The 12,273-nt window shown below is 43.6% G+C and overlaps 1 protein-coding gene across 1 annotated transcript; it reads right to left on the reverse strand.

The window, feature by feature from the left end:
* Window positions 1–2,087: 2,087 nt before the first annotated feature.
* LOC145858076 (low choriolytic enzyme-like) lies at window positions 2,088–11,633 on the reverse strand. Its single transcript, XM_082956230.1, has 11 exons — window positions 11,503–11,633; window positions 11,294–11,359; window positions 11,092–11,148; window positions 10,879–10,947; window positions 10,691–10,740; window positions 5,922–6,003; window positions 5,698–5,812; window positions 5,338–5,510; window positions 4,256–4,337; window positions 2,327–2,448; window positions 2,088–2,211 (listed from the first exon to the last, which is right to left on the reverse strand). The coding sequence occupies exons 1-11, from the start codon at window positions 11,537–11,539 to the stop codon at window positions 2,207–2,209; spliced, it is 858 nt and encodes a 285-aa protein (XP_082812356.1). The 5' UTR covers window positions 11,540–11,633; the 3' UTR covers window positions 2,088–2,206.
* Window positions 11,634–12,273: the final 640 nt, after the last annotated feature.

The following is a 12,273-nucleotide window of genomic DNA, read 5'->3' on the forward strand; positions in this document are numbered from 1 at the left end:
TTGGAGGTGTACCTGTAGATATACACTGCTCAAAAAATTAAAGGGAACACTTAAACAACACAATGTAACTCCAAGTCAATCACACAAGTGGCTCAGGTAGTGCAGCTCATCCAGGATGGCACATCAATGCGAGCTGTGGCAAGAAGGTTTGCTGTGTCTGTCAGAGTAGTGTCCAGAGCATGGAGGCGCTACCAGGAGACAGGCTAGTACATCAGGAGACGTGGAGGAGGCCGTAGGAGGGCAACAACCCAGCAGCAGGACCGCTACCTCCGCCTTTGTGCAAGGAGGAGCACTGCCAGAACCCTGCAAAATGACCTCCAGCAGGCCACAAATGTGCATGTGTCTGCTCAAATGGTCAGAAACAGACTCCATGAGGGTGGTATGAGGCCCAGACGTCCACAGGTGGGGGTTATGCTTACAGCCCAACACCGTGCAGGACGTTTGGCATTTGCCAGAGAACACCAAGATTGGCAAATTCGCCACTGGTGCCCTGTGCTCTTCACAGATGAAAGCAGGTTCACACTGAGCACATGTGACAGACGTGACAGAGTCTGGAGACGCCGTGAAGAACGTCCATAATTTTTAAAGAAATGTCTTCAGCTCTGATGAAACAAATATAAAACTGTTTGGCCATAATGACCAGCATTATGTTTGGAGGAAAAAGGGGGAGGCTTGCAAGCCAAAGAACACCATCCCAACCGTGATATACGGGGGTTGCAGCATCATGTTGTGGGGGTGCTTTGCTGCAGGAGGGACTGGTGAACTTCACAAAATAGATGGCATCATGAGTGAGGAAAGTCATGTGGATATATTGAAGCAACATCAAGACATCAGTCAGGAAGTTAAAGCTTGGTCGCAAATGGGTCTTCCAAATTGACAACGACTCCAAGCATACTTCCAAAGTTGTGGCAAAATGGCTGAAGGACAACAAAGTTAAGGTATTGGAGTGGCCATCACATTGCCCCGACTTCAATCCTATAGAGAATGTGTGGGCAGAACTGAAAAAGCGTGTGAGAGCAAGTAGGCCTACAAACCTGACTCAGTTACAACAGTTCTGTCAGGAGGAATGGGCCAAAATTCACCCAACTTTTTGTGGGAAGCTTGTGGAAGGCTACCCAAAATGTTTGACCCAAGTTAAACAATTTAAAGGCAATGCTACCAAATACTAATTGAGTGTGTGTAAACTTCTGACCCACTGGGAATGTGATGAAAGATATAAAAGCGGAAATAAATCTTGATTATTCTGACATTTCATTCTTAAAATATAGTGGTGATCCTAACTGACCTAAGACAGGGAATTTTTACTAGGATTAAATGCCAGGAATTGTTTAAAACTGAGTTTAAATGTATTTGGCTAAGGCGTATGTAAACTTCTGACTTCAACTGTAGATATTCCACAAAAAAAATCTGCCTTATCCAGCTACAATAGTTATTTACAACATTGTCGACACTATTTCTGATCAATTTGATATTTTAATGGACAAAAAAGGCATTCAAAAACAAGGACATTTCTAAGTGACCCCAAACTTTTGAACGGTTGTGTGTATACATCTTTATGTATATTGGTTTAGCATTCCTTGCATAAAGGTGGGCCACTTCCATGGTACCGGTTATCCTGAGTTGAGCTCAAGAGTTCACCAAAGTTACCTCGCCAACTCAAGCCTGTTTCATAGTACACCCTTCTAGAGGGCGAAATTGTTATTTTGGTGAGTCTATGATCCCTGCTCTCTAAGTCCTGATACAGCATCAACATTAAATAATTTGTTGCCTAGGTAGTCGGCCAAGTTTAAGGAATAACTCACCATTAATTTAAGTCTCTCCTGCTATGCTAGATCTACTTCTTCTCTGATCCCACCTTGGGATGTATGATGAGCATAGCTGAGAAGGTCCATTATAGAATGAAACAGAACACTGCAAGCAACATCACACTGACTGGATTCTTTTCAGTCTAGGTCATTTTATTTATTTCCAAGACAAGTGCAGTGGTATAGGCCTAATTCAAGGCAGCAAGAGCACACAGGAGAAATTAAACTACTGCCTGCTGCCAGACACACACATAATCCATCAGAAAGCTTTAAGGGACTTGTTCAACTTATTCATTGTTGAGAAGTTAAAATGTCAGTGCCATTTGTGTTGGAATCTTCAGTCGACAGCAGCGGTGTTGAAATCTTCTTCGATGGTGTCATAAATGCTAAACTGTGCGTTGTTATTCTGTGAAAGACAAGACATGAACATGGTTAGAATACAGTGCGATAATGACTGCATTTACAAAGGCAGCCCAACTCTGATATTTTTCCTGTCTCTGTGTGTGCGCGCATGTCTTTACCACATTGATAGAGTTTGTTAAGGCGTGTTATGTCCAGGGGGCTCAGGTGATTTCTCTGTCCAATCTGGACTCCCCTCTTCTTGGAGTGAATAGTGGGGTTACGGTTTGATGAGAAGTAGTATCTGCCAGGAGAAACCCAACAATGGGGGATTAGAGGACTTGCTACTTTAACACAAGGACTGCGTCACAATGCCACCCTAATCCCAATATAGTGCACATAGTTTGACCAGAGCCCAGGTAAACAATAGTGACCTAAATAGGGAACCATTTAGTACACACAGGGAAATGTTACTTGAGCTGGATACTGTACAGTCGTGGCCAAAAGTTGAGAGAATGACACAAATATTAATTTCTACAAAGTTTGCTGCTTCAGTGTCTTTAGATATTTTTGTCAGATGTTACTATGGAACACGGAAGTATAATTACAAGCATTTCATAAGTGTCAAAGGCTTTTATTAACAATTACATTCAAGTTGATGCAAAGAGTCAATATTTGCAGTGTTGACCCTTCTTTTTCAAGACCTCTGCAATCCGCCCTGGCATGCTGTCAATGAACTTCTGGGCCATATCCTGACTGATGGCAGCCCATTCTTGCATAATCAATGCTTGGAGTTTGTCAGAATTTGTGGGGTTTTGTTTGTCCACCCGCCTCTTCAGGATTGACCACAAGTTGTCACTGGGATTAGGGTCTGGGGAGTTTCCTGAACATGGACCCAAAATGAGCGATATTTTGTTCCCCGAGCCACTTAGTTATCACTTTTGCCTTATGGCAAGGTGCTCCATCATGCTGGAAAAGGCATTGTTCGTCACCAAACAGTTCCTGGATGGTTGGTACCATTCTTTATTCATGGCTGTGTTCTTAGGCAAAATTGTGAGTGAGCCCACTACCTTGGCTGAGAAGCAACCCCACACGTGAATGGTCTCAGGATGCTTTACTGTTGGCATGACACAGGACTGATGGTAGCGCTCACCTTGTCTTCTCCGGACAAGCTTTTTTCCGGATGCCCCAAACAATCGGAAAGGGGATTGATCAGAGAAAATGACTTTACCCCAGTCCTCAGCAGTCCAATCCCTGTACCTTTTGCAGAATATCAGTCTGTCCCTGATGTTTTTCCTGGAGAGAAGTGGCTTCTTTGCTGCCCTTCTTGACATCCTCCAAAAGTCTTCGCCTCACTGTGCATGCAGATGCACTCACACCTGCCTGCTGCCATTCCTGTACTGGTGGTGCCCCGATCCCGCAGCTGAATCAACTTTAGGAGACAGTCCTGGCGCTTGCTGGGCTTCAGGGCACCCAAGAAAGTCTTCTTCACAACAATTGAACCGCTCTCCTTGAAGTTCTTGATGATGCGATAAATGGTTGATTTAGGTGCAATCTTGCTGGCAGCAATATCCTTGCCTGCGAAGCCCTTTTTGTGCAAAGTAATGATGACGGCACGTGTTTCCTTGCAGGTAACAATGGTTGACAGAGGAAGAACAATGATTCCAAGCACCACCCTCCTTTTGAAGCTTCCAGTCTGTTATTCGAACTCAATCAGCATGACAGAGTGATCTCCAGCCTTGTCCTCATCAACACTCACACCTGTGTTAACGAGAGAATCACTGACATGAGATCAGCTGGTCCTTTTGTGGCAGGGCTGATATGCAGCGGAAATGTTTTTGGGGGATTCAGTTCATTTTCATGGCAAAGAGGGACTTTGCAATTAATTGCAATTCATCTGATCACTCTTTATAACATTCTGGAGTATATGCAAATTGCCATCATACAAACTGAGGCAGCAGACTGAAAATGTTGAGAATGACACAAATATACTTTTGCCCACGACTGTACACAGTCACAAAACTAATATTTACTTATTGCTAGCAGTTTAAAAACAAGGTGAGTAAAATTAGGACTTTAGTGGGAATAAGGAGGAGAGGAGTATGACTGACGTTCCGTAGTGCATTATGGAGTCGTAGTCATAGGGCAGGTCCTGAGTGTCTCCTTTCTTCACCTTAAAATTATTTTCTTTTCCTGGAAGTTAAAAGAGGCAGATGTGACTGGTGGACACTGCTGGGTGTGAATGTGATATAGGGGAATGAAAATGGAAATGTAGACAAGTTGAGATGGAAACCATTAAGTTGAACCTCTAGCAGGAGGAAACTCTACAGGATTCAAGGCATGAATATTTCATCTTACCTAATGAAACCCATTGCGGGTGGTAATGTAACAAAACTGCCTTCAAAACGAGCTTACATGTTATCCCAGGATACCCATTACGGGTGGCAACTGTAAAAGGTATATTTTACACCAGGATACCCATTACGGGTGGTAACTGTAGATGACAACGTAGTGTTATTCGCGTCAGGCAAATTTAGCGAACAAGGTTGCTGCGTTCACGCCAGGGAAAATTCACAGGAGTAAACGAATTCAGTTTAATTCTACATAATTGGAAATGAGTCTGAAATACATAGTTATGCATAGTATTGGTCTCAAACTGAAGAACACTGATGGTTACTGGTGTAAGATTCTCTGGTGTTTACAGAACTGGTGCTGTGAGATTAGGATATCAGGATTCAAGGTAGCTTTGATATTAGGCTATCAGGACCTGCTTAGACAAAGCAACTTCAACAGTAGAGAAAAGGGTTGCAATGTATGGGGAAATGAATGGCTGCAGTATTTCCGTTATAATAAGTACATGATAAATGGAACGTTAAGGCATAAATGTATGAAAGACTATTCTTATTTTAAACTAAAGTGGTTCTGTCCTTGTGGTATGTAGTGTTTCATGTTGTGTGGACCCCAGGAAGAGTAACTGCTGCTTAGGCAGTACCTAATAAAATACTAAATGTCAATAGTTATTCTATACGGTCTTCACTCCAGACCACAAAAAGCTGAATCAGGTATGTTAGTGTTGGGCTGCTACTAAAGCCTGCACACTGCAGCTCTTCATGGGACAAATTGACCAGCCCTGCCCCTGATCCACATGCACTGCCCCTGAGGTGGTTTAGTATGTTGTGTTGGTGTGAGTTACCTGGGACCACGTTGTCCCACTGTATGGTGACGTATTGGTCACGGTCTGGCCGTGTGTGCTCGTGGTGCAGGCCCAGGGCATGCATCAGCTCATGACACAGGTTCCCCACGTTACAGGCTCTACCGAAGTACACAGACTGGGCCCCGCCCTGGAAACCTACATACGACGCACAGCTAGAGTTAAGCGAAGAGAGATAAAGGTGAGAGAAGCGGGAGGAGAGAAATGGAGGAGAAAGAGGGGATATGACAGGAAGAGAGGAAAAATAAAGGATTGAACACAGGAAAAGGAAGGAGAGGTTGTGAGTTAACTGGAAACTGCTGGGAAGGAGAGAATGTGTTAATGTGCCCACTTTGGACTCACCCTGTCCCAGAGATGAACTCTATGTAGTTCATCTCATTGGTGTATTCGTGGAAGCGGATACACGTCTGGTCTGAAATAAGCTTGAACGCTGCTAGTATAGTTTCCTTTCTGTCCACTGTGTGGATCAGAGACAATCTACCATTAGACGGTGCATATCATTCTCACTGTATTAGAAAACATCTAGTGTTACAGTGTTCATCTCTCCTACTGTATTCGACACTCACCCAGATAATCGTTGATCTTGTAGGGGATAGAAGCGACGCCTTCATTCTCAGGCCAAAGTGACTTCACAGCTAATCGGTCTTCCTGTAGGACAAACACCTAGTCTTAAATCCAGCTGTCGCTAGAGAGTATAGGCCTCAGATTAATTCAATTGTTATTTCCGCGTTTCCCCTATGAATGTTTTTAAGTTCTAAAATGGTCAAACTATTTCAGTATTCACTTAAATGACTAAAACCAGACTAAGTATGTAGAAAAAAAAGAAAGGAGCAATATACAGTGTACTTTCCATGACAGACTGACCAGGTGAATGCTATGATCCTTATTGAGGTCACCTGTTCAATCAGTGTATATGAAGAGACCATGGATCATATCTATATGCCATTCAGAGGGTGAATGGGCAGGACAAAATATTGAAGTACCTTTGATCAGGGTATGGTCGGTACCAGACTCACCAGTTTGAGTGTGTCAAGAACTGCAACGTTGCTGGGTATTTCACACTCAGTTTCCCGTGTGTGTGTTAAGAATGGTCCACCACCCAAAGGACATCCAGCCAATGGCAGTCCAGTGGTCGAAAATGGGTGACACGAATTGTGCAGAGCAACAGACGGGCTACAGTTATAGTCAATTGACAGTCCAGTAAAACATTTGTTCCCAAAGACCCCAAAAATGCTCAGCTCGTAGAACCTTGACACAAATGGGGTATGGCAGAGTTCCACTTCTTTCAGCAAAAAACTTGTTGCAGTGGACTAAGGAAACACTGGACACAGGAGAATTGGAAAAACGTCTGGTATGATAAATGCCGTTTTTTTGCAATTTCACGCTGATGGGAGGACTAGGGTATGAAGAAAACCACATGCATCCATCATGCCGTTTGTCAACATTACAGGCTGGTGAGTGGCAGTGGTATGCTTTGGGGTGCCTTTTCATGGCACACGTTGGGCCCCATGATAAAAGTTGAGCAACGTTTGAATGTCTTAACATAATTGAAAATCAGGTGCATCCCTTCCTGGCAGCAGTGCTTGCCTACGGAGCCGTGAGGGGAACGGCACCTCTGTACCTTCAGGCTCTGATCAGTCCCTACACCCAAAGGGCACTGCGTTCATCCACCTCTGGCCTGCTCGCCTCCCTACCTCTGCGGAAGCACAGTTCCCGCTCAGCCCAGTCAAAACTGTTCACTGCTCTGGCACCCAAATGGTGGAACAAGCTCCCTCACGACGCCAGGACAGCGGAGTCAATCACCACCTTCCGGAGACACCTGAAACCCCACCTCTTTAAGGAATACCTGGGATAGGATAAAGTAATCCTTCTAACCCTCCTCCCCCCCTAAAAAAGATAGATGTACTATTGTGAGGTGATTGCACCAATTTTTAAGTCGCTCTGGATAAGAGCGTCTGCTAAATGACGTAAATGTAATGTAAATGCAGTGTATCCATCTGTGAATTGATTTTTTCAGCAGGATAATGCCCCATGCCACAAGGCTAGGATTGTCCAGGAATGGTTCCACGAAAATTACAGTGAATTCAGCTTAGTGCAGTGGCCTGACCAGTCACCAGATCTCAATCCAATTAAGCATCTGTGGGATGAGATGGAACGAGCCATTTCGGATTAGAGATCCACTACCAGCCAACTGGGCACAATGGTGGGAAGCATTGAGGAAATCATGGGGCCAGCATTCCTGTGGAATGCTTGACACCTTGTAGAGTCCATGACCTGACGAATTGAGGCTTTTCTGAGGGCAAAGGGGGGTGCAACTCAATGTTAGGTGTTCCGAATGTTTTGTAGACTAATATATATATACACACACAGTGGGGAGAACAAGTATTTGATAACCTGCAAAAATCGGCAGTGTTTCCTACTTACAAAGCATGTAGAGGTCTGTAATTTTTATCATAGGTACACTTCAACTGTGAGAGACGGAATCTAAAACAAAAATCCAAAAATCACATTGTATGATTAAGTAATTCATTTGCATTTTATTGCATGACATAAGTATTTGATACATCAGAAAAGCAGAACTTAATATTTGGTACAGAAACCTTTGTTTGCAATTGCAGAGATCATACGTTTCCTGTAGTTCTTGACCAGGTTTGCACACACTGCAGCAGGGATTTTGGCCCACTCCTCCATACAGACCTTCTCCAGATCCTTCAGGTTTCGGGGCTGTCGCTGGGCAATACGGACTTTCAGCTCCCTCCAAAGATTTCTATTGGGTTCCGGTCTGGAGACTGGCTAGGCCACTCCAGGACCTTGAGATGCTTCTTACGGAGCCACTCCTTAGTTGCCATGGCTGTGTGTTTCGGGTCGATGTCATGCTGGAAGACCCAGCCACGACCCATCTTCAATGCTCTTTCTGAGGGAAGGAGGTTGTTGGCCAAGATCTCGCGATACATGGCCCCATCCATCTTCCCCTCAATACGGTGTAGTCGTCCTCTCCCCTTTGCAGAAAAGCATCCCCAAAGAATGATGTTTCCACCTCCATGCTTCACGTTTGGGATGGTGTTCTTGGGGTTGTACTCTTCCTTCTTCTTCCTCCAAACACGGCGAGTGGAGTTTAGACCAAAAAGCTCTATTTTTGTCTCATCAGACCACATGAACTTCTCCCATTCCTCCTCTGGATCATCCAGATGATCATTGGCAAACTTCAGACGGGCCTGGACATGTGCTGGCTTGAGCAGGGGGATCTTGCATGCGCTGCAGGATTTTAATCCATGACGTCGTAGTGTGTTACTAATGGTTTTCTTTGAGACTGTGGTCCCAGCTCTCTTCAGGTCATTGACCAGGTCCTGCCGTGTAGTTCTGGGCTGATCCCTCACCTTCCTCATGATCATTGATGCCCCACGAGGTGAGATCTTGCATGGAGCCCCAGACCGAGGGTGATTGACCGTCATCTTGAACTTCTTCCATTTTCTAATAATTGCGCCAACAGTTGTTGCCTTCTCACCAAGCTGCTTGCCTATTGTCCTGTAGCCCATCCTAGCCTTGTGCAGGTCTACAATTTTATCCCTGAGGTCCTTACACAGCTCTCTGGTCTTGGCCATTGTGGAGAGGTTGGAGTCTGTTTGAGTGTGTGGACAGTTGTCTTTTATACAGGTAAAGAGTTCAAACAGGTGCAGTTAATACAGGTAATGAGTGGAGAACAGGAGGGCTTCTTAAAGAAAAACTAACAGGTCTGTGAGAGCCGGAATTCTTACTGGTTGGTAGGTGATCAAATACTTATGTCATGCAATAAAATGCAAATTAATTACTTAAAAATCATACAATGTGATTCTGGATTTTTGTTTTAGGTTCCGTCTCTCACAGTTGAAGTGTACCTATGATAAAAATTACAGACCTCTACATGCTTTGTGAGTAGGGAAACCTGCAAAATCGGCAGTGTATCAAATACCTGTTCTCCCCACTGTATATATATTTGAAGATATTTTAGAAGAAAAAAAAGGAAAAAAATCACCTAAATAATAAACTAAAACTGTGCAATTGGCAACGCCCACTACGATTTAAATTGAGATTGTCGTCACTGGCCGACACAATAAATCTATTATTTGCATGACTCACTGTGCAATAGTGAGTAACATGAATTTTGAATGACTACCTCATCTCTGTAACCCACGCATACAATTATCTGTAAGGTCTCGAACAAGCAGTGAATTTCAAACATATTTAACTACAACGACCTATTGGTTTTCAAATAACTTGCATAAGGCACCTATTGGTAGATGGGTAAAAAAGCAGACATTGAATATCCCTTCGAGCATGGTGAAGTTAATAATTACACTTTGGATGGTGAATCAATACACCCAGTCCATACAAAGATACAGGTGTCTTTCCTAAGTCAGTTGCCAGAGAAGAAGGAAACCGCTCAGGGATTTAAGATCCTAGAGGAAATCCTGGTTTAGTCTGTTCTACCATTTTTTTTTACATTTTAGTCATTTAGCAGACGCCCTTATCCAGAGCGACTTACAGTAGTGAATACATACATATCATACCATTTCATGCTTTTTTTTTGTACTGGCCCCCCGTGGGAATCGAACCCACAACCCTGGCGTTGCACACACCCTGCTGGCGTTGCAAACACCTTGCTCTACCAACTAAGCCACAGGGAAGACTACCAGACACTGGGAGCATAATTCACCTTTCTGCAGGACAAGAACCTAAAACACAAGTGCAAATCTGCACTGGAGTTGCTTAGCAAGAAGACAATGTTCCCGAGTGGCCAAGTTACAGTTCTGACAAATCTACGGCAAGACCTGAAAATGGTTGTTTAGTAGTAATCAACAACCAATTTGACAGCTTGAATAACGCACTGTACCAGCTTCTGGTATACACAGACTGAAACTAATGACTGCAAAATCGTTCAAGGTTTCTTTACAAGACAGAATGTTGAATAAAACGACATTGAAACTTACTCTACTGGTGGTCCGTGGTGTTGATCCTTCAGATGGTCAAAATATCCACAGGAAAGTACTGTTAACACAACTTTTTAGAGTGGCGGTACTGAAGTTGAAATTTCTATCACCTGGCACTTCAGTTAGTATGCATGCATTGTATATTTTTCCTGTGGATATTTTGGCTCAAATTTCAACCATCTGAAGGACCAACACCATGGACAACCGGTAGAGCAAGTTCAAATGTAATTCTGTTCAACAATCTGGCTTGAATGATTTTGCAGTCATTAGCTTCAGGCTGTGTATACCAGAAGGTGGTATCAATCTGATTCATCAGCCTAAAAAAAAATATGCAGTAACAGGACAGAAAGCAGGGATAATAGACTCACCGAAACCAGAATGTCTCCCTCCACGATAGCAAGGTCGAACTGTAAGTCCTCTGTAACAGAGAGAGGGTCTGAAACAACCACACTGATACAACATGTACTAGTTACAAGTCACTACCTCCAGTGCCATTAAAGTCCAGACCTCGCAGTAGAGGTCCAGGATTGTGCGCTTCATCTAATGAATGCGTTACCTTCTCTGGTTTCAGGCATTTTAACCCAATCATTTTGTCTGTGGCGTGGTCCCATTGAGGCAGTAGAACCTAAAGGCAATTGTTAACATTAAACACATTTTGCAATATTTTATTTTTGATAGATAAGCCATGAACTTGAAGAAAACCAATGGAATTGTTTCTTTAGGCCCATCACACCAAGAGATTGACTTGAGAATCACAGTAGAGGCCTACCTGTGGCAGTGAAAGTCACATTTGTAGAATTGTTGATGGGGTTTGTAGAATTGTCCACTGAAAAACAGAAAGAAAATATAAAGAGGAACAGAACAACAGTTTTGCAGTGGGGCTGGCCTACATGAACTAAAAATGGTAAACAGGCCTAGTTTTCAGCCTGTAACCTTACGAAATGAGTGGTCCCCAATGCAGGCCTGCTTACCTGTGGCAGGGAAAGTAGAATTTGAAGTAGTAGCATTTGTCAAATTGGTGATGGGAACACTGCCCACTGAAATACACAAGGGTAACATAATACATGTTACATAATAACATGGTGAACCAATTGGCGTCTACAGTGGAACTGGCCTGGCCTAACTCAAATGGAAAACACTCAAAAGTAGGATGTCACGAAAACAAAATGACTGGTCCTACCTTGGACAACCCAGATGAGAATCAGAAACCAAACCATGTTGAAACAACGATTGTCCCCCAAGATTTGGGAGAAAAAAAACAACCAGAGAAACAGCACAAACAAATGTGTTCAATAGCTCTCCTTCCAGTCAAATAGTGGGTAGGGCAGCAATCACAAAAGAACAGGTGTGTTCTCCTTCTCCTTCTTCGGTGAGGTTTAAAGACGGTTGGCATCCAATATGTTGCATTATCGCCCTCTACTGAACTATCGTATGAATCCATTACCTTTGTGATACAAAATGGGAAAAGGGGAAACGTGAAAATTTAAAAAAATATATATATTTAATGACTCTACTAACTAACCCTACACTCATTAAAACCCATCACCTTATTCCACTGCTTTAACCCTATCTTAACCTACCCCGGGCCAACGACCCGAGAGGACGAGACACTACCACTCAACACACCCTGTAACTCTTCTCTCGTACCCCCAAGTACTTCTCTGCAGCTGCCACCACAACATCTATTTTCTATGACTTACGTGTCATCTCTACGGTACAGCAGATAACAATTGCTATGAATGCTAAGCCAACCTCACTGAAACATATATCACTCATTGGCCTATCCCTCTGTTCTGGCAAAGATCTACTATTCACAGGGATTCTCTCTGAATCCCTCACCCTCCACTACCTTCTTCACTTCCTCCGCATACAACATCTTCTGCACTACAATGACCCTGGCCACCTAAACCTGCCTCTCTCGCACCAGACACCTCCACTTAGGGTTACCTTC

This window comes from Salmo salar, chromosome 01, assembly GCF_965601325.2.
Source record: "Salmo salar chromosome 01, fSalSal1, whole genome shotgun sequence".
Lineage (NCBI taxonomy): Eukaryota > Metazoa > Chordata > Actinopteri > Salmoniformes > Salmonidae > Salmo > Salmo salar.

Coding starts and splice junctions, on each gene's coding strand:
- LOC145858076 (XM_082956230.1), bottom strand. CDS start 11,539: ATGGTTTGGTTTCTGATTCTCATCTGGGTTGTCCAAG. Junction 10,741..10,878: donor AATGCCTGAAACCAGAGAAG/GTAACGCATTCA, acceptor TCTCTGTTACAG/AGGACTTACAGTTCGACCTT. Junction 5,813..5,921: donor CAAGATCAACGATTATCTGG/GTGAGTGTCGAA, acceptor TGATCCACACAG/TGGACAGAAAGGAAACTATA.